Source organism: Rousettus aegyptiacus, unplaced genomic scaffold, assembly GCF_014176215.1.
Source record: "Rousettus aegyptiacus isolate mRouAeg1 unplaced genomic scaffold, mRouAeg1.p scaffold_m13_p_1, whole genome shotgun sequence".
Classification (NCBI taxonomy): Eukaryota; Metazoa; Chordata; class Mammalia; order Chiroptera; family Pteropodidae; genus Rousettus; species Rousettus aegyptiacus.
In genome coordinates this window covers 37,875,002-37,898,110 of record NW_023416284.1, presented here as the reverse complement: position 1 = coordinate 37,898,110, position 23,109 = coordinate 37,875,002, and the positions used below count along the sequence as shown (strand labels likewise).

The 23,109-nt window shown below is 41.8% G+C and overlaps 1 protein-coding gene across 3 annotated transcripts in view; it reads left to right on the top strand.

Annotated features, from left to right (window-relative positions):
* The window catches only part of DAB1 (DAB adaptor protein 1), a 1,029,186-nt gene that overhangs the window by 965,058 nt on the left and 41,019 nt on the right, over window positions 1–23,109 (top strand). For all 3 annotated transcript variants that reach the window (XM_036228292.1, XM_036228321.1, XM_036228285.1), the window contains 5 exons: window positions 1,866–1,997; window positions 2,645–2,764; window positions 3,209–3,247; window positions 4,838–4,903; window positions 11,494–11,553. In XM_036228292.1, the coding sequence (XP_036084185.1) occupies window positions 1,866–1,997; window positions 2,645–2,764; window positions 3,209–3,247; window positions 4,838–4,903; window positions 11,494–11,553 (417 nt within the window). The remainder of the gene's footprint in view (window positions 1–1,865; window positions 1,998–2,644; window positions 2,765–3,208; window positions 3,248–4,837; window positions 4,904–11,493; window positions 11,554–23,109) is intronic.

Sequence of the window (23,109 nt, the reverse complement as noted above, 5' to 3'; positions counted from 1 at the left end):
TTTTACTGCAAGAATGATTCGTGAGGTCAGAAGCCTGGAGAGATGGTGACAGGTTAGGACTAGATGTCTTGGAAGGCCAGTGCCAGTGGTCCAGAACTAAGGTGAGGCAGATGCCCACTGTCTTCAGAGGCTGGCTGCATGGTACAAGGTTCTAATGGCTAAAGGATGTAGGGAGATGGAACAGGACCTTGGAGAACATATACTCCAGTGGTTCCCAGTTTTTCATAACTGTTTCTGTTGCTTTACATGTCTCCTTCCCTCCATGGAGTCAGTAAGGAGGACAGTTTTGTCCACCAAAAAAAGCATTTATAATCGTTCGCTTTCCTTTTTGAATTATTTGAACCCACAACTAATTTCCAAAGAGAATCTACTCAAAGATTAGCTGAATACAACAGTAACCTGATACAATTCCAGATAAACTCAGTGTTTTCATTTGTATGCACAGTGAAATGTGTAGTCTTACTATGAATAATTATAAATTTCTGTTTAGCTTTTCGAAATGTTGAAAATTGTTGTGAGCTCTTTTTGTTACATTTAATGACCCTAATAGATCCAGGTCTTTGGGTTAGGTGTCACTTATTAGGTACAAACATCTCATTTGATAGAGGAATAAGCTGAGGTTTGGAGAGGGACAGTGAGTGCCTTATGATCACATAGTGACTAGAATTCAAGCGTCTTAAGACTCAGTGTAATGAAAAGGCCCTTAAAATTATAGAGACTATGAAGATATTATATAACACCTAGATGCATACATAACCCTTTACAAAGTACTGTTTGATGAGGGTTTCTTTAAGTAGGTTTCATACAGGAAAATGGCCATAAATATCACCATCACCAACAGGATGGTGAACATTGTTTGCTGAAGCTTAGATAATAAAGGAGGTAAGGTCAGTTTCAAAAGACTTTCAAATTATTGATCAGCTATCCCAGTTTGCTTCAGTTGAACAACTCTGGGCCAGGCATACTGCAAGGTCCTAGGATGAAAAAGATGAGGAAGACAGAGCCTGATGGGGAAGACAGACAAGGGATTGGGCAAGTATCAGAAAGGGAAAGTCTGTGAAAGCAGGAGCCCAGCGAGCTGTTTGTGAGGGTCCCTCAGGAGTTGTAGTATGTCTAGAGACTGAAGTTCTGTGAAAACACAAACAAGGGAGGAGTTATTTCTGCCGTGAAAGTGCAGGCAGGCCTTGTTCAGGGAGGTTTAACAGAAGTGGTGCTATTTCAAATGGCCTTCATAAGAGGAATAAGATTTGGGCAAGTGGATAAAAGAATGGACATTGCAGACAAAGGGACCGACTCATGAAAAGCCACAGGGTTATAGGGGACCCCACCTCTAGCCCAAGTGATGTCTCTGAACCAGAGCAAGAAAGGTGTTTGTTCCCACTCATCACCGTCTGTCAGGAAATTGTTGTGACCATGCAAAGCCATGGTTCTATGAATGTGAATGGCGCCCCCGCTGGTCGTACAGTGTGCATCTGTCCCCATGGCAAGCAGAAGCTGTGGGGATATGAGCATATTAAATACCAAGCTGCAACTTAGACAGGGCTGTATCATGAAGAAAGATGTAGCAGAAGCCTCCGGCACTGAATGGGCCTGACTGGCTCTGGCAAGCTGAAGGAAACCGCCGCCACAGACGCCCGTTCAGCATGTGAGCAGTTCTGTTTATCTCTCCGGTCACAGCACTAAGACCGCGGAGGGGAGCCTCAGTTTCCCAAGGGCAGGCACAGCATTCTTTCCTTCCATCTGGACCAAACAGCTTTTCCAAAGCCCTCCGGGCCTGTTCACACGTAGCTGAAACACATCTCTTATTGATCAACAGCTCAAAGGGAAAGTCCCCTGAAATATGCTCTTCCTTTTGTCTCTCGTAGGCCCTTCAGCACCATCATGCTGTTCATGAAATATCCTACATTGCAAAGGACATCACAGATCACCGGGCCTTTGGATACGTTTGTGGAAAGGAAGGGAATCACAGATTTGTGGCCATAAAAACAGCCCAGGCGGTGAGTACCACATCCAAGGAGGGCATCTTTCCTTATAACTTTAGGAGGTAGCACAGTCACACTGCTGGTCTCTGAGAGCCCACACTGATGTAGGACTAAGTGTTGCTGATGCTCAGGGTCTCATCTAGAAAAGATAAACATCCTTGAAGCGAGGAAACAGGCTCATGCCTATCCAGTTTTTTTTTTGTTTTTTTGTTTGTTTGTTTGTTTGTTTTTGCTGTTGTTTTTTCTAATGGGTATTTCGTAATGACTATTTTCTTTTCTGATTAAGTCGGATGGAGGCACAGTATACAAATATGTTTCCTGTGTTCGTAGCCTCATTTAAAAAGGAAATAAGAAAAAATAAATAGCTCTTTTGCATAAGGCCTACCCTAATTTTATTGTATCCAAAATTACTAATAAATAAAAACATTGCCTTTTATGCTTATGATTATTATGAATTTGTAAATATAATTAGTTGAAGAAATGAACTTTAGCCTAGATGCAATTTGCTAAACCCATATAAACAAGGCAGAATTAATTAAGGATGGAATGCTTTCAGTTTAATAGAAGGAAGGGCTGAGGATTGTAGCCGGCAAAAACAAAAATCGGTCGCTGCAGCTCAGTCCCATTCCCTTATTAATGCATTTTACCACCTTTTACTCCAGGCTGAACCTGTTATTCTGGACTTGAGAGATCTCTTTCAACTTATTTATGAATTGAAGCAAAGAGAAGAATTGGAAAAAAAGGCACAAAAGGATAAGCAGTGTGAACAAGCTGTGTATCAGGTATACCTGTGAATTCATCCTGGTACTGGAGAAGATTGGGGCTTAAAATAAATAGATGTGAAAACTGACAGGGCTTCTCTTCCTGCCGTGGAGTAGAAATAAACAAAGATGAAAGGTTCCTGTGTAAATTACAGGCACCATTATAAATGACCCCTTATTCTCTGAAATTCTAGACATTGAAGAGAAAGTGAAATCTTGAACCTAGAGGATACTTTAGGGGAAGAGAACAAAAGAAACACAATTGCTTTTGCTATTGTCGCTTTGGGGGCGGGGTTGGCTACCAAGGGTTTAGTTTTTTTTCTACATGTTTTCTATCTTAATGACCCATCAGCCTGTCCTGCCCAGAGCTGGTTTCTTTACTATCCTGTAATTTCTGAATACGATCTCATATATCTTCCTTTATATCCTCTACTTTACACCCTCCCTTCCCTCACTCTGCTATAGACAATTCTGGAAGAAGATGTTGAAGATCCTGTATACCAGGTAATTTCTGAAACTAGTTGGGGTTTTAGGGTCAGGAATGATTAGGCGTGTGGTTCAGCCGTTTAGTCTGAGACCTGAAGCATCCCCTGACTGCGGAGCCCAGAGAGGGACCAAGGTGGATTCCTGAAGGTGTGGGCTGCCAAGCCCCTTCAGAAGCTAATTCCCATAAAAACTGGCTGAAATTTGGTGGGCATCAGTGACATGGGATTTGGAGATGCACTTCTCCCTTCTTGCCCTGCCTCAGCCCCCTCCACAGTCTGTAACAGTCTGATCCCAGAGTTGAATGTTTTCATGAGTCTCTTGAATATTCTGAGTTTACTAGAGAAACTGAATAATGAAGTGGTTTCTCTGAGTTAAGAAATGAAGGTGGAGACTGACATTCGGTCATTTCAACACAAACCCAAAAGATGGTTTGTAAGCTTTAGAAACAGTGTGAGAGAAAGTCTCCTGTCTGGCTGGTCCCTGATCCGCCAGACTGCTCATTGCTACAGGGGCTGTTGTGAGGAGGGGAAGGAAGGTCCTAGAGAATCCCAGCCCATAGCTTTCCCTAGACTCACCTACCTCATGATTACAGCCCAGGTACAGGTAGAGAGATGATTTCTCTTGCATTCTAGTATGTGCTGTGCTTAAACAGATGCAGAAAAAAGGTAAGAGGAGGCCTCGCTCCCTCCATGTGTATTCCCAAGGAGAGAAAGAAGACCAAAAAAAATTAGCTGGATATAAAAGAAAACGTGAAACTCATATTTCTAACTGGGACACACATGGATAATAGATATGTGTGTGTCACATATGCACATATGCAAATGCATATTTTCACAAAAGAAGCTGGTTACCACTGTGACAAAAGTAAAATATGGATTTTAAAGGTAATATAATATGGACAACTTGAAGTGGAAGTTGTATCTAACATGTTTGGAAAACAGAAGTAGAAATGCTTTTAATGGCATGCCCTTGCTTTACAATGAATGCTGAGGCCAGGATTTGTTTGTAATATGAGCTCAGCCCCAGGCTAACTGGCTCACAGAGAATGTAGAATATTGACCTTTTTGAAATGGCTCCATTCTTTAGAGTCTGAAACATGCACATTGAAAAATTTTACCTTTTGTGTTTAAAGCTGCGAATGTAAATTAAGGTGATATTTATGGGATGAGAGAATTTGGGCTTCTGAGCGCTTCAGAGCTGGCTTCGGGCCTTGAGCCTTAGAGAGCAAAGGGAGACAACCACTGTCACCCCAAGTTCACAAAGTCGGAATCCAGGCATTCTCAGGAGACATCATTCCCACTCAGCAGCACCAGCTCAAGTGTACATTACTGAGATAAATGTCCCCGAAGGAGGGGGTTATATCTCAAGAAAGATCTGCTGATGCCCCAAGCATTCATCACCGAGGAGTGACCTCAGACCTTTGTAGTTTTCCTCAGGAAAGGCAGGAATGGGCAAGGCCCATCTGGTTTTTCGATTGTCTTTTGAAGGTATTTTCTCTTGTGCCTGTTTCTTTAATGCTCACTGTGATTTGTATCTTGAATTCCAAATGCTTTTTTTTCCCTTTCTTTTTCCCCTCTCATCTTTCCTCTCTGGCTGCTCCGTTAATAGTATATTGTGTTTGAGGCTGGACACGAGCCAATCCGTGATCCCGAAACGGAAGAAAACATTTATCAGGTATAAAATCACTTCCCTCTCTTACTGTTGCTCCACTACCAGTAACTGCACTGACAGATCTGAAAGACCAAGGGCTCTCTCCTCACGAGCGCCACTTCCGATCATTCCAGGCTTGTTAAAATCCCTTCATATGAATTGGCTTCTAGTTCCCCTCCAATGTACCAGTAGTTGTCATGCCTTATTTTTGAAATGGTTAATGGCCAGTTGAGAACAGTGTTTTAATTTTTAATGGATCTTAACTATTTTCAGTTGACCCCAAAATCAAACATTTCATGTTACTAACGTAATCCATCAGATAGTTGTTGTCCATAACACGGTCCTTCATTTCTCAAAAGATTATGCTCATTGAATTTCTTTAAAAACCTGACCACACTACTGAAAATGAGGCATAAATTCAAAAATGGTACTTGAAAACAACAGGGAGAACATTAACTGATAAAAGAAACTATAGCTAGAGGTTTTACCCCTTCTGAAGGGAAGGTCAATTACTATTCTTAAATGTCTGCTTACATGAAAAACCATGAACACACTTTTAACTCCTTTAATTCTCATAAAGATACTATAAAGTAGACATTTGAATCCCACTTTTACAAAGGGAACTGAGACTCAGAGAAACTGAGGAGCTTTCTCAGGGCCGTACAACTATTTAGAGCTGAGATCAAACCCAGGCAAGTAAGTGAAGGCAAAACTCATGCTTCTTCCTCTGTGAATTCATCAAAGAGTTTGAGTAACGGCAGCATAGCAACACATCAAACAAACATGATGACCTCCAATTTTTCACTAATTAGAATTTTAGACCTAATTTAAATATAAATATTATAGAAGTAGGAAAAATTTTGATGTATTTCATAAGTGATTTTAATTTTCTTAATTTCCTTAGTTGTGTGGTCTGTTATTCTGCCTTGGGCACGCATTACTTGTATAATAAAAATAGATTTTTCAATTTCCATCAAATGCACAGAGTTCTGAATGACCAAAGCGTAACCTTAGCACTATCAACAACTCAGCTTAAACCAGCCCTGAGGAATAATAATCTAAAGACAGTTGACACTTGAACAATTTGCGTTTGAACTGCATGGGTCCACTTCTGTGCTGATTTCCATCAGTAAATACCTGTACTGTTTTCCCTCTTTGGGGTCAGAGGACTGACTGCATTGATCTATGCCATTTTATATAGGGGACTTGAGCATCTGCTGATTTTGATCTCCACGGAGTTCCTAGAACCAGTCCTCCATGGACACCAAGGGAGTTCTTGGGGAGTTAAAAGTTATATACAGATTTCCGACTGCATGGAGGCCTGGCACCCCTAACCCACCTTATTCAAGGGTCAGCTGTGTTTCTCTCTGCCAGATTTGTCCAGACTGGACCAAGTGTGAGATTATGCTTCAAGGTTTTGTTTAAAATCATCACCTAAAAAGTTTCTGTCTCCAAATAGATAAGTTGCATCATTTGTCCTCAGTGTCAGATTTTAACATACAACCTTGCAATGTCTGAATATGAGTCTAAAGGAACCATTAACCAGTACTTCTCTGAAGAGAGAGCACCTTTAAGAATAAAAGGCTTTTCTATATAAGAGGCTTCTGAATTCAGACACGGCTGGAGTTGGCAGGACTCCCGTTGTGCCCTGTGGGGGACTGCTGGGGAGGGGGTTTTAGGCAAGAGGAGAACTGGTTTCTAGCTTTGGCTCTGTCTCCAACAACCTCTGTCTAAGCGGTAGTAGGCAAGGTACTTGCCCTCTCTGAGACTCAGTTTCCCCAAAGACAAAATTGGGGAATAATTTCTCCCTAATTCACATGTTGACATGAGAATGAAACAAGCTGACATGGAGAAAGAGGCTGAGTCCACTGTGTGTAGATTTGGGATCATCGTACAAGTACTACCAAACCCAACCACTAATCCACCTTGTCAAGTTCCTTTCCTTCTCTGGGCCTGTTTACTCATCTGTAAAACGAGTAAAGAAGAGTGAAGAACGTCTCAGGCAATGCCCTTTTCTGCTCTTTGTAGCTACTGCCTCATCATAGGCCTGTGATTTTTTAAAGGAACATGTTGGCTGGCTTTATAGGACAAGACTCTTAGAAATAGGGTGTGGGTGTGTGTGTGTGTGTGTGTGTGTGCACACGCACGCACATGCATAGTTTTGGAAATGTTCATTGAGTGCTGATTGTGGGCTGGCTCTGTGAATGAGGGTTTTACACAGTATCTTATTATCCCTCAAAGCAATCCTATGTGTCTTGAACCATTATTTGCACCTTACAGATGAGGAAAGTGAGGATCACAGGGGCACAGCTGCAACAGGTAGTAGTCCTCACTCACACCCAGGTCTCTCTGACCTCTGTAAATACAAAATAAATCGAGCTCTTTTCTTCTGGGGCTCAGAATATCCTGATGCTGAGTTTCACAATTAGATTCTGTATGTGTTTCCAGGCCTATGTAAAAATACACTTGTTTTAACAGTCTGACCTTCAGGATCTTCCTGGCTGTCCATCATTAACAAGAAGGGACCATTTAAAAGAATGAATATTTTATTGCCCTCTATTGGAAAGGCCTCTAGTAATTTTCCTTTCTTGCAATTGCCAGTCAGCTGGGCCTCAAAAATGCTTAACAAGAGATAAGCTCTTGGGCCTAAAGATAAGACTGAGCTTTAAGGAGCTGCTATTAGGAGCCTCATTATTTTTTCTTAAGGGCCTACAAGTGTTTCATAGCTATTCCTCCTGAGTAGATTGCAATGTTTCTTATACTTCATCTTGGCCCAGGGTGGTCTCAGATTTTATTCCATTCCCTCCCCCTTCCAACCCCCGGTTTTCTGGAGTGAGGTAAACAGACTTAGGGTCTAATTATTTAACTATTTTGTAACCTTGAGTGAAGTATATAGCTTTTGTATCTTCAATTTCTTGGGCTATAAAATAGGAATACTATATTACCTGTTTCTAGAAGTGATGTGAATATGTAGAGTGACAAAGATGAGCACCTCACCTGATCCCTAGTATGTTCTGTGTAAATGTTAGTTCCCTTTACTTCTTAACATTATCAGTATCAGATGCTGCTCAGGATGTCTCACGATGATGTGTTAACTGAAGTAGAACATGACTCGCTCACCTAAACTTGTGAGAGAGCCCAATGGAAAGCTGCAGCCTTGCCTGACTTTACTATTTATAACTCTAGCCTAAGGGAGACAGAGGCTCTTGAGTAAACGTAACCTCTCCTCAAGGATCAGTAGTCTCATTTTCCAAACTGGATTAATAATAGTAATTGTCTTTCGATTTGCATGCCCAGAGAAAGTTATCAGCCATCTTCTTAAAACAACACAGAGCCTCTTAGGGGTTTTTACACCTCACTCAATTTTGACCCTTCCATTAACGGTGAGATAAGAAGAACAGTAACGATGATAATAAGAAAGTCAAGCCCTCCAATTTAAGTGCTGGGCCCAAGGCCAGAGGCTCTAATTCTAAACCCAGTGTTCTTTCGCACTTTAACAAGCTTCCTGCAAGAGCAAGATCACATCTTCCCATGCAGGCGTTCTCCAATTTTATGCATTCGAAAATCATTTTTAATCACCCACAATGTGTCATGTATCATTATTTTTAAAACAGTAAGCCTCTAGTCCTGTTTCACCCAGCCCTTAAACCACCTCTCCGCACTGTTAATGTGTTGCTCATCTGAATGTGTCTTCTGTATGTACAATACTTAATGTATAGTTTTTAGAGTCATTTCATATCTAATACTGATTCATTCAAAATTGATTATGTACAGAGCACATAACATGTACAGGACACTTGGGAATGTAATAGTGGCCACAGCATGCTCCCTACCCTTAAAGAGTTTGTAGGCAAACCCCTGGACACTCACGACAACCAGATGAGGAAACTGAGGTCAGAGAACAAAATGGCCTCTGAGGTCACACAGCCTGTGACAGAGCCAGGATTAGGAACCAGGTCTCCCACTTCCTTTTGGTCCAGAACTGTTATTGCTATACAACATCATGTGACTGAAATGGTCTGCAGACTGCATGGACCGGCCAGGGGGAGATGAAAGCCAGGACCCGGGCTCTTTCTGGTCTTTATCCCTTTAGCATCTTGCCAATGATCTGTCCTCAGTACACACGTGGTAAACGTTTGATGCTTAGACATTTCTTGCTTAACCAGTATTTACAGATGGAGAAATAAGAATTAGAAAATATTCGCTCTACCCTCAGCAAGCTTACAGAGCAGTAGGCCTACAGAGGAGGAGCAGGCAGCTGCAGTTCGGTTTGAAAACTTTCATATAAGATAAGTACATTTTACACCCTACTGTAGCAAGCTGCTTCCTTTTTCATCTCCCCATCAAGACAAGGAGCTCTGTTCCATCAGGGGCCATATTCATCTTGTTCTCCATCATTGTTTCAGGCCAAGCACAGTGCATGACACATAATAAGTACTTGGTAACTTTTATTTTTTAATGAAAGGATGCACGAGAGGTTACAAGAGTACAGAGGAAGGTTCAAACTAGGCCTCAAGAGTTGAGCAAGGCTCCGAAAAAGATGTCCCGGCTGAGATAAATCTTAAAGGACAAGCAGGCAGATTGATATCTCACCCATGGGAGAGCCAAGCAGAAAAGCTTTTTCAATTATGCACAGTTTGGGTTTATCCATCCCACTGCTTCTCCTCCATTTGCAGGAATAATTGAGAGTCAGCAGCGGTTCAACTTGCTAAGTGCCCTCAGTGAGCAGTGAATTACGGGGAACAGAAATGCTGTTCGTTTTGCTCAGGAAAGGGTGAGCCAGTAGAAATAAAATGAGGGCTGGTAATTTATTGGCCCTCATTAACAAGGACTCTGTAGGCATTCTTAGAGGATTCCTTTCAGGGGGAGCCCAGTTATCGGGAGCAAAGAAATTACATTCTTCATCGGCTACCTGCAAACGAAGGTTTGCAAGAGCAGCTCTATCTACAGTGCATCTTTTGCACAGCCATGCTCATGCATAGTGCCGTTTTCTGCAAGAATGTGCACAAGCTTCTGGGAGTGTGGAATGTGATGTCACAGAAAAAGGAGCACCTGAAACAGCTGCAGGAACAGTGGGAATAGGGACGAGACACAGCTGTCTACGTAGTTTAGGTAAAATAATCTGCCCAAGCTCAGACTGCTGGCTCCCCTGCTCACCTCTCCAGGCCTCATTTTCTTCTGCAATATAGGGACAATTGTCATCCTTACCTGATTGACTTTTCCTGAGGATTACATGAGAATATACATAAATACAAATGTTTAAAATAGTGCCTAGCACAAAGAAAGTGGCCCGTCAGTGTTAGCTCACCTGTTAGTAATAAATGTCTTGTTTGGTAGCCAGAAAGAGCTGAGCTTGAATGTGATCACTTTCTAGCATTGATGTTTTGCATAAATGTCCCTAACATCTCTGAGTCTCACTTTCCACATTGAAAGTGGAGATTATAATACCAACTTCTAAGGGTTATTATAAGGGTTTTAAATTAAATGAGAGTGAAAATGACAAAGAGACAAAAGGAATAAGCTTAGATTCTTATTTCTCTAAGAGGAGCGTATGGTTAGCTGGTTACCCTGTTCTTAAGGAGCTTCCAGCCTGATGGAAGGAAAGGTCATCAGACAGTTATAAAACCATTGCTGCTGGTCTCTCCAGTGGAGGTATGAGCTAAGCTCTGCTAGGTGCTGGAGAAGAACTAATGATTACTTTCAATCTAGAATGTTAGATTGACAAATGAGAAAAATTCGACATATCCACTGTTGGTAGTATTATAAAACGTGTTCATATACGTATCTATATAATGCATCAATGATAAAAGAAGGTACCATTCTAACATTTTATAGTCTTATGGTGCCTAATCGTTTTTGATTACCTACAATCTGGTTTCTCATTTGATCCTCACAATAATCTGAATGAGAAGCAGAGCCAATAGTACCTACTTTATAAAATTGAAGCTCAGAAGATCTAAGTGACCTGCTCAGGGTATTTCAGTTAACTACATGGCCCAATAAAACCCGATGAATGAATAAGAAAAAGGAGGGAGGGAAGAAGAGACAGATACATGTTCTAAAATATCATGATTTCCTGGATTCTCCTGCTTTTTATACCATTTCTGGGCCCCTTTCTTGAACAAAAACCTTTGGTAATTATCCAGTGGCTTGTACACAATCCCAACAGGCACTATACTTTGTACTAGGACCTTGATATTTGTTATATTTTAAATAGCCTGATCTCAGCCAAACAGTTTAAGCTGAGTCACAAACTGTTTTTAATTATTTGGGGCAACTCAGAGAACCTCCCTGGGCCTCACTTTTGGCTTTGGTGAAATCAGGATTATTTTTTCACCACATGATCTCTGAGGTCTCTGCAGCATTTTATCCTGTGATTCTGTGAGGAGCCCAATGGCAAAGAAACCCTGCAAACATTTATTAACAATTCACACACCCCTCTCCTCATCTGGTTTTCCTAAATGCAGGAGCCTAGCCCCTGGGAGCTGGCCCCTGGGACCTCGGGGGCTGTTCTCACACACACTTAGCCAATTTGGAGTTGAAGTCCGGTTGCTGTGTTCTTTGAAAATGGAGTTACCAGAGTGTTTTGACTGTTGAACTTGATTTTTCCATAGGTTCCTACCAGCCAAAAGAAGGAAGGTGTTTATGATGTGCCAAAAAGTCAACCTGTAAGTGTAAGTATGTTTTCTCTCTACTATCAGATTCCTGTGACCTGGATTCATATCGAAATTATGTCTACAACTTAAAGAAAGGAACTCCTCTTCTGGATAAGTGCCACAACCCATCTGGCTTTGCTCGGGAGGTGTGGGGGGTCATGCTGGGATTCCTCAGTGGATCAGAGGGTAGGAGGCATAAAGGAAAAATGATGGCACTGAGGAAGGGGTGCCAATCTGGGTGAAGGTCTGGTTCCATGAGAGGGAGTAAGTAGAATCGTGCCAACCACCATGTCCAAGGGACCCAAGGTCTCAGGTGTTCCATGATAAAAGTTTTCAGCCGAAGATTTTATTATATCTGGTCAAATGATGAGGAGGGGGCAGTGTCTTGATTTGGGGAAGAGAGTTGCCCATCCAACTTGAAAGTGGTTGAGAAGTTTCAGAGGGACAGTAGAGGAAGGGCTGGCCAGGACTTTTAGGGTGTGTAATAGTCCAGCCAACAGGCAGAGAGCTGTGGAAAAGGCCATGTGAAGTGGGCTTACGAGAACCTAGGAAGTCCACGGCATCTGTTTCTCATCTGCTGATGGGACTTCTGGAAAGTGAAAGGGAAAGGAAATTTCAGGCTCTGTGGTACTGCCCCCAAGCCTCTTCTAAACCCAGACCCAATTGGCACTCAGAAGGAACTGTTGTATATAATTAAGCGAGCACTGGGGAGCCAGTGAAGGCCCTTGAGCAAGAGAAACATGAGACTTTGCCACAGACTATGTGAAAACAAAACAAAACAAAAAAATCTGACGTGTTTAGTGACTATTGATCTTATTCAGCTCAACAATAGTTGGAAAGGGTATGAGTCTGAAGAATTCCGAGCACTGGTCTTAACAAAGCTGCCATGAAGCTAAATGACTCTATCTGGAACATTGTTATTATATGTGACCTCACACTGTGGGAGACATATAAAGATATACCTGTATGTTTCAAGATCAGATTGATAAGGGAGTTTGATACCCCATCCCATGAGGAACAGCTGGAGAACCTAGAAATACTCAACCTAGAGGAAAGAAACCATGAAAAATAAAATATGGAGATAGAAGTCCAAAGAGCCATGTGCCGAAGAGGGATTATAGTGTTCTGTGTTAGCCAGCTCCTGGAACTGAGACCAGTGGGGGCACCGCAAGAAAGCCAATTCCAGCTCAAAGTGAGGGTGACTTTCCTGAAGGTCAGAGTTGTTCAAGGGCAGAGGAGCTGGCCCCTGAGAGAGTGTGCTCCCCATCAGTGGGGCCCGGAAGACCACCTGCCAGAAAGGCTGTGATGGAGACAGGGATTCAAACATGGAATGAGTAGAAGGGCAAGACGAGCTCTTGCTGTCCCTTCCACACCTGGACTTCTAGAGTGTCTGAGTAGGGAGTCTGTTTTTACCCTCACCTGTACCCATTCCCTTTTTCTAATGAAATTTCTTTTTGACCAATATCCATTTTTCTATCCTATTCTGCCAGTGTCTTGAAACACAATACTCTAGCTAAATACTGCTTCCGAAACCCCATGCCGGTTAGTTTTAATGAAAAACACACCTGCATACAAGCCCCTTTTCAAAAACCTGAGTCTGGAAACAGATTAGAGAACATACAGTGTTGTGCTGCTCAGAGAAAAAGCCATTTTTCTCCCCGAGGTCTTTGAGTTTAATCAAGCCTCCTTGTCACTGAGACAGTGGTCTTTCCTGTTTCAATTTGATCCAGCCGCCATTACACAGCTCCCTACAATTCAATTTGTGCCTAAATTGCCTCACTTGTCCCTAACAGGTTTAGTAGAGACGTGAGGAAACATGCTTCATTTGCCGCCTTTGTTTTTGTGAATTTATTAACCAACCTAACCACACCACCTCAAGACGTGCTTAATAGTTAAAAAAAAAAAAAAAAAAAAAAAAAATTCCAAGCTCCTTAGCCTGACATACATGGCGCTCAGTTCCTGGGCTCAGCATGTATCTCTAATCTACCTCCTCCTGGTCCAGCTCTACTGAACTCCATGGTTACCTGAAGGGAACATGCCCTCCCCTAATGTCCCAGCTTAGCTTCAAGCTTTGTGCTCTCAGGGAGTCTTTCTGGACTTCTGCTCCAAGAAGTGTCAGCAGATCACCCCTACCTTTGTGTCCTCGTACCCTATCATTTTTCTATTAATAGCTCTTACCACAGTGTCAGATTTCTTCTTCTTCCTCTTTATTTCCAGGAGCTTTCTGAGGTCCTTGTAGGACCAGAAGCAAGCCCAGGGCCTGGTATGTGGAAGCCAGGAATGACATAGCCACTCTAGGAATATTTGATAAATATATGAATGACTCTACCCTATAGTAGGAATTTATGAAAATCCCTGGCACTTTCTTTTAATGGGAACTCCCTTTTTTTTTTTTTCTGACTCAAAAATAGGCATTAAAAGTAATAAGGTTTTATTGAAAAATATCTGGGCTACTTAAATGGCCTGCAGTGGCTCCCAGCCTGCTGTTCCCACATCATCCTAGAAGCGTTTAACGGTGCTAATGGCTTTTTTTGTGAATGATTACAACATTACTAAATGTCTAAGAGAGGCTGTAGGTAGAAAGCACAGGCTCTAGTGGAGAGGCAGATGGATACAGTTGGGACCTGAGCTCCCACTCTTACTACCCGTGGGACTTCGGACAAGTTTCCTTGTCCCTCTGAGTCTCAATGTTCTCACCTACCAAGGGGATTATTGAAACTGACTGGCAAGGTTATTTTGAGGACAAAGTCATGTATATATTGCAATATTGGTTCCACTTGCCTAAACCTCCCCAAATTACTTTACATACCCCACCATTCTGGGATCTTCTTGTCCTTCAGGCTTCCTCCTATAGACCTGCCCCGCTGATGAGGGCACCTTCCCAAGGATACCTCTGTGCTCTGAAAATCCCTGCCGTGACCTCACGGTTTGCTCCCTTACCACCTGCTCCTTAGCTAGAAAGACCAATACAACCAAAGTGGTGCATGTGAAGCAGCTTCCAAGTTGTTCAGGGCTTCCAGAAGTTTCCCACAAGAAGGGAAACTGTCCAGTGTCCTGTTTCTTTTTCCTCGTTGGGTACAAATCTGCATAAAGTCCTGGTAAAAGATTCTGCTATAGGCTATTGTTGAGGAAAACCAGAAACCAGCCCAAAAAGATCTTCAGAGCCAGATCTGGGCATGCTGTCATCCTGGCCACCTACTAAGGGTCCTTAAGCAGTTTTTTTATATCTCTAAGCCTCAGTGTCATCGTCTGAAAAAAGAAAATAATGCCTACATAAAAAGGAGACATTTATGTAAAACCCTTAATAAGGGATAGGGATTAAATTAAATTAGAACATTTTCATTTGTTACTGATATAAGTAATGCACCAGCAAACGGTTCTCACCAAGTGGGGGGATTGCCAAGTATTCTAGATGATTACACTCCTCCTCTGGGAAGCCTTCCTTACTCTCTCAGCCCCTCAGCGTACCTCTGTACTTCTCTTTGCAATGATCAGATGGGTTGTTTTCTCTACATGTGTTCATGTGAGCCAATGGACTTTGAGTTCCTTGACAGCCTTGGCTTTGTGGTTAATGATATTACCTGCCTTAGAGTTTTTTGTGTAAAGAGTAGATGAGCTTACATATATGAATCAGCACAGTCCCTGTTCAGAGGGAGGATTCAGTAGCTGTGAGCTATTCTTCTGTTTCCCTTACTTTTCAGTGAGCTTCTTGAGTACAGGGATCACTTTTAATCATCACTGTCTCTAAAGTAACTCTTCTTAGAGTTTCTGATCTCTGCAATTTTGATAGTAGATTTGCCCCCACCCCACCCTCCCCAAAATCATTTACATATAAATTTTTGTAGGCCTGAAAGCTGAAGGGGTCCCTCGATCTCAGCTCTAGAACTTCTGTCCAAGAGCCTCAGTCGTTGGCTCAACTTCACTCTTGCATGGACAGAGGCAGCCTCAGAAAGGTGGCAAATTTGATGTATTGGGGACTCCAGAGTTTTAGGGCAGCAAAAGTTAGAATTCGTTGTGTTTCTTATTGGTCTCTCCCATGTCAGTGCCTCAACTTATGGGAGCAAAGTTTTGTTTCGGTTAACTGGCACCAGGTCCAGACAGAAAGCTGATTCCATCTTTTTACTTTCTTTCCTCACATTCACTCAGCCCTGCCCTAGTCTTGCCCCATCTTGCAACAGAACCTTAGGATGCTCAGCTGTGCTGACCTCTTTCTTGTTCTTCTTTTACAAATAACCTGTTAAGATTCTCTTGTTTGGTTTTTTAAATTTGGACCTGTAATGTCTCCTTCTTCTAGAAGATTTGTTCTTAGAGTGATACTTTCTAAAAACTCTGAGCCAAGATAAAGATTAATCCTATCCACTCCTGGAAATACATATTTCATCCCTTCCGGGTCGAGGCAGCTAGAAGCTTTGCACAGGGGCTAATCTCTCCTGTATCCTAAATACATGGATGTATTTTTACGTCAGAGTCTCTGAAATCCAATGGCATACATGCTGGCTGACAGATGTCTGAAGAGACAGGGAAGTTTCAGGAAAGAGGGTCTGATGTGGGCAAAGCTTTGAATGATGGGCAAAAGAGAAATGGAAGACCTTCTAAGCAGATCATTGAGGTGCCTCTAGCTGTACAGCCCATACTGCCTGTAGTTAACAGCAATTAAAACTGATTAATTTATCATCAATTTCTATCCAAGAAAAAAAAAAATACAGGGACATACAAGTGATTTTCCTTTCTGCCAGCTGATAATGCTGGTCATGTTCTTTAGACAGATATCCCGTCTCATTGGGACTGTCAAAAATGCATATTCCTGAGTGTAGAAGAAGGTGTCTGCTAAGCATCCCATTACTGCATTCATTATTTAGTGCTTTTTGCACTCTGTTAGCCTTTGAACACGATTCTCATTCCACAGTGGGACCTCAAGTGGAGCGGTGCAGTCACAGGCCACTGAAATGCATTTTTCAGACCCTTTTATGCCCCATAGCACTGAACTTAGTTGAAACTTACTGTGAAAGTCAACTGTGTCAATGACACAGACCTAAACCTTCGTATGATCCATGTTATTTTTGCATGAGAAATACTCAGCATTTTTCTTCTCCCCTCTCCTCCCCAAACCCCTCCCTTATAATATTTTTACGGCTGAAAAAGATCTTTTATCCTTTGCCGTATAATTGCCCAGTTTAAAAGCCTTTTATGTAGTTGCATTAGGCATAAAAGACTTTTCTAATTATCAGTAATGACTTTTTTTGGCCTTCAAAAGAGAGATTCTTAAAAGTTTGGCATAGCAGTAAATAGGAAGGACACAGGTTGTCAAATTGATAAGTTGGACTTGACATTAATTCTCTTTTGATGAAACATGAATTCAGGAATTGAAAGCAATGAATAAACCCCCCTGAGAGTCTTTTCTCACTTTGGGTGTGATCTTTGTCAATCACTTCGACTTTCTGACATTCATTTTCCTGAATGGAAACTCTACCAACATCTCAGGGCTTTTGGTGAGATTCATAAGGCATTCCGAAAGTGTTTTCTGTGAAGATGAGGGATTGCTTTTATAGATCCTGGGGAAGTAAAGGTTGAGAGATAGTGTATATTAGTTGCCATCCTGGTTTCTTTATGAGATGTTCTGTGATTAAGAGCAAGGCTCAAGTTTTATGACGAGAAGGCAAATCTGGGCTCAAAACAAGAAAAAAAATCTCAGTCCGTCGGAGCTGTTTTTCAGAGGAAAGTGCAGAGTAGTGAGGTCTCTTCCCTTAGGAGTATTCAAGCAGCAGGTGAATGGTTCTATAAAGGATTTTTACATTGTAAAGGTGTGTCCTGAAAAGGAGCCACACTGGGAGAAACTGATAGAAATCCTGATGATTAAGATGTGATGTCCAGGCTTCCATCCAGTTCTTTTCTTTGTTTTTTAGTGTCAGGCCACTAGTCATGTGTATTAAGAGGCTAAGGCTGACTTAGGTTGTGAAAAAAGTAGGTAGACTTAATTGAACATCTGCTGTGTGCCATGGACAGCCTAGGCTCTGGGCTTGGCTTATCTTTCATTAATCACAACCTTGGAAGGTAGGTGTTATTTAAATAAGGAAACAGAAGCTTCAAGAAGCCACATAACTCACCCATGATCACAAAGTTGGTAAGTGGCAGAGCTAGAATTTTAATCCCAGATTGTTCTGACTCAGGCACCCACATAATTTCCACTAAAACATACTGCCTTTAGTATTAAAGAAAATGCAAATCCCTCCATCTCCTTATAGTCACTCTAATTAGAGTCAGCACTGAGGCCTCAATTCCTCTCACCCATTGATCATAGTTTTTGAGTCTTTATAACAGCACGTAGCCCACAAGAGGCCAGTACTTGGTTGTTGCCTGTAGACATATCTCTCCTGCCTTAGATTGAGCTCCATGGGTCACACCCAAGTCTAATTCATTCCTGAACCCTCCCTCTGCATGGCACACTACTTTCACCATCCTGACATTGAAAACATGTTTGTGAATCACAATGAACAAATCTCAGTGGAAGCTGCCCTTCTCCGAAAATCAGAAAATGTCTCTCCTCCTTGACACCTATGTGTTTGTTTGAGAACCTTGTCTTCCAACAGTCAGTATTCAGTTGATTTTCCTTGCCCTAGATTTAATTCAGTTTCTCTGCCACAGATGGAGGAAGAGTCAATCCTTTAAAGTGAAGAATTTCTCTGGACAACTGTTCTCTGCCCCCCATAGTCCCCATCTTTCATGGCAAATCAATTTTCATTCATAATTCAGCAGTCAGTTTTTCCTTTTAGTTTGAAATCTGGATCAAGATGTCCCATAATTGGATTAAATCTAGTCTGAACATTTGTCAGTTTCACTTCCTCATTAAGCACCACATTGTAGAGAAATTATAATTATTGCAAGGCAGTTAACATAGATGTCACACAAGAGGAGGTTGTCCTGAAGTGAGGGAAAGCAATTCAAATCTACATATTCCCACAAATGAAATGGAAGTTTAATGTTTTGGTGTTTCTTAAGTGGGCTTTCTTTTAGCTGTACTTAAAAGTTGTCCTGAGAAAGAATCCTAAATTCTTGGAATCTTAAAATTAGTGGAAACATTACAAGATGCTGTCTGGTTTAGCCTCCCCAGCAATGCAAGAACCCCCTGAGGGCACTTGTGATAAGTGCAGAAGAACATTCCTGTCTCTTTGCTTCAGCTCACACACCTGAAGTGACAGAACTTCATTACTTCTACAGCCTCAGAGCTCCAACTGCTAGAAAGCCCCCCCTTTTTTTAGTTCCCCTACAAATTCTGTTCATTTATTTATTCATTCATCCCTCCATTTAGCAAATATTTACTGAGAACCTCCTTTCAGCCAGACAGTGATTTACTCACTAGAGATATAAAGATGAATAATATCAAGATAGACATATAAAAACAATTACAATCAATATAATCAAGGCTATACGAGGCTGTATACAAGATGCTCTGGACACATACTGGAAGGCAATAAACATTGCCTAAGGGAGTTTGGTGAGGTTTTCACCCAGGGAATAGAATAAGGGTAGAGTCTTAAAAGATGATGGGAGTTTGGCGCTGGAGAAAGGGTGGACCAGTATTCAGGAAGGGAGAACTGAATGTTTAAAGGCACTGAAATATGTAAAAGCATAACATATCCCAGGCTGATGAATAGTCTGGAGTAGTGGGACCACAGGATGTCTTCTTGGGAACATGAGACAAGGATACCAGGGGAAGCCAGCCCCACTGAGCAAAGGGCCTGAAATGTGATGCATAGGAGCTGGGATTTGTTGGGAAGCCACTGATACCTTCATGTAGTGGAATGACACTATTAGAGTTGTGTTTTTCAACATGACTGGTAGCCTGTGGCAGGTGGTTTGACAGGTAGGGAGACTATTAAGAAGCCAATGGAATTATTATGTGTATCTGTCAGGATGGAGTCAGGAAAAGAGAGCCCATACCAGGCAGTTTAATAGAGGGAATGTAATCACGAAGGTCTGAGAAGAGCTGAAAATCCAAACAGTGGACAGTGGGGCAAGCTGGATTGGTAATAATCCAAAATCCCGCCCTAAGGCTGGAAAGACAAAGAAAGCAGGTGGTGTTAGCAGAGCCCAGGAGCCAGGTCTGCCAGCATGCCATCACTCACAGGCACTGGAGCCTGTTTATGCATCAGCCTTTCCATCCTCTGTCTCAGGTTCTTACCAGAGACAGCCATGATCCCTTCTGTCTTCCTCTCTGTTCCAGGTTCCTGATTCTCATTTGGGCAGTGTCATATTATCACTTTGAATGATATCTGGCTCTTTCTCCCAAGGTTGAAAACCAGACTGTCATGAATGGAATTGGAGTTGCAGATAGTTCAGTGTTAAATCTTTCCTGAAACTTGTTTTCCACAAATGCACATGTGGAAGGGGATAAGAACAGGCGCCTGTTTTACTGTTTGCTCGGTTACGTGTTGGCAAAAATCACAGCCAGATAAAACAACGATCACTCCATTCCTCTACTAAAATACCTACTGGTCTCCTAAAGGAATGGTCTTCATACTTTAAGTAAAACCCAGGAATCTTTATTCAAATGAAATGTACCTGGTAACCTATATAAACAGAGGAAAGAGGTATGGTTGAAGCTGGGTTGAAGCCTACACAACTGGAAGCCCTCCCTCCTACCCACTCGGAAGGGCAAAAGGTTCTAGAAGGGAAGTGGTCCACAGAGGGTATTGTGAAAACCACTGTCAAAGGAATCCACTAGTTAATTCCGGGGATGGGAGAAGTTGGGAGGTCAGACGAAGAGATCCTTCACATTGTTACTCCCATTAGAGTCTTTGTTTTTCTGTCATTGAAATTGTGGCCACAGATCTTGAGCCTACTGTTAGCAAGGCAGTAAGAAAGAACATGGAATTGAAGTTAGAGCTTTACATTTCTCAGCTGTGTAATGCTAGCAAGGTGTTTTACCTTTTGGGTCTTTCTGAGTGACCAAATAACAACATGAGGAGAGCTACTTTTTTGGGCTCTTGTGAGGATGAAATAGCAGATGTGACTGCTCTAGTGTTTGGCACAGAATATGTGCACACTGCTTGGTAGGCAAAGTGGTGTTAAAGTTAAAAGCCTGAACCTTGTAGCCTCACTACTTGGGCTTGAAGTTTTTCTCCCTCAGTTACCAGCTGTGCGCCCTCGGATGGGTTATTGAAATTTCTCTGTGCCTTGGTGCATTCACTTGTAAATTGAGAATAATCACTATGGTACCTACCTTATAAAGTTCTTAAGAGGACTTGGATAAGGTAATTAATACATGTAAAACATTTAGAATAGCACCTGGCACATAGTAAATACAAATTTTGGCCATAATTATTTTTATGAGCTATTATATGGACAAAGGACTGTACCAAATGCTTTAAGAGCTATGCAGATGAGTAAGACCTGGCCCAGCCACTAGGGTACTTTAAGTCTAGTGGAGGGAGTAACTGGTGTTCAGAGTCGGAAGCCTGGGGTGGGGCTGAACCATGGCAGGGAATGCCATGGCTCTGTAGCAGGTATAGCACACAATTTTAACTACCAAATGTTGAGCACCCCAAGAAAGAGACTGTGGTAGTCACTTAACTCACTATTTCTAGACTCTCCCAAACAACTATAAGACACAGGTCTCTACTGTAAAGGATATTGAAGATCAGAGAAGTTAAATCATTGAGCATAGATAGAAGAGGCATCACTAAGAATCTAATCTAGAGCTCTCTGACCCTAAAACTAGGATAACCTACTTCATTGTCCAGATGGGGTCACTTTCGAAAGTGGAAGGGGGTGTCTGTTGACAATTATGGCAGGACACTAGCATGAACAGATGTCCTAGGCAAACCAGAACGCAGGGCCACCCTACCCAAAGCTAGTAAGTGCTCTTCTAGACCAGAACACAGTGAGATTTCAAAAAGAAGGCAGGTGGCATCTATCTATCTTGTTTCTAAAACTCTTTGCCAATAGTGCTACCTGTGCTAAAGCAATGGCAGTACCATCCCCAAGGTACAGGTGCACTGATGCATGCTTGCTCCTTCCGCAGGCATAAATCAGGTTACTTAGAGATCTGTTACGTGGTAAGAAAATGGGATTCAGGGGTATCTTTAACTGCTGCTGCTGTGAGTCTATCATTATTCCTCTAATACAGATCATTAACACTCATAGAACCTTAACTGCAGCATCTCTAATGAGCAGAGCTGTAATATACAGTTTCCCCATAAATATCCATTGATGCTGACACTCATTGTCTCTTGGCACAGTAATTCCACTTTTCTGGATAAATCATTATGTCGAAACTCTTTCTTTCTCCCTAACTGCTGTTATTGGTGGTTGCAGAAGAAAAATGAACAAACTCTAGTTGTGAAAAGGGAGAAAGAGATAAATGAATGATCGTGGAGAAAAAGAAATATATACTGGTGATAGTTCCAACCCAAAGCATTCAAAATGTGTTTTTGCAATGACTTAGAAAGGAAGCAGGAAATGAACATTTGCTAAGCACTTACTAGGGGCCAGAAAGTATGTGCATTGGTTGGCAAGTTGTATCTAGTTCAGTGAGTCCCAAAGACTGTGTTGCCTAACAGTCATTTGTGACACTTTTAAAAACACAACTTCTTGGGACCCACTCCTATAGATTTACTTTTGTAAGGTTTTCATGTCTTTATGTATAAAGGAGATTTATAAAGCTCCCCAGATGGATTCTGATGCTCAACTAATTTTATCTAGTTTAATTAGCATGACAAGTATTATTTTCTCCATTTTATGGATGAGAAGATTGAGGTTGAGATGCTAAGCGAAGAGGAAAATGAAGTCTGGTTATCAAGGATTAATTACTTGCTTCTCTGCATGAGCATAAAGAATGACTTGTGTTAGGGTGACGTTTACTCTCACTTTCTTACTACACTTTCTCCCTTCTCTACCTCTCATTTTTCTACCTATCATAGAGTTCTGTCAGCACATCATCATGATTCTCTCTAGAGGGTTAGCAGCTGTCCAGCCCTCCGGTATTATTCCTTTCTCCAACTGTTGCTCGCTGTCAGCTCAATACTCTGTGTTTTTACTCCCCCTTTTCCTATATTTTCTTAATCTCATCACCTTGTCACTTTGGCCATTTCTGTTGCTGTTGTTTTCTTCAGTCATCTTGAAAGCTCTCGTCCTCCTGTCCCCTGTCATCATTAAAGGTGTGACCTGGCCATGTTCCTCCAAAGAGGATTGGGGTGGACTCTGGCAGGATGTGAGTTGGTAGCCTTTACAGAAATCAGAAGACAAGGAAAGGATGTGTTTGAGGAGATCAGAAGTTCTTTAGATGTGTTAAATTTGAGAGGCTAAATGATATGGAGTACAGTTGCTTCACCAATGGCTAGCAACTGAGGAAGGGAGTGATAAGATCAGATATTGGCTGGATCTCAAGTAGCAAGAAACATTCCAGATTGATTGCCACCCTCGAACTACTGATGGGTCTCACTAATGGGAAGGACTTGAAAAATTCAGGTGGAAATGCCGTCCAGATATTAGAAGAGATAGAAGAAGAGCATATCCCTTTTCTTATAAATTTTTTCTAGGATATTTTCCTAGGATTTCTTGGAGATTAGAACCAGG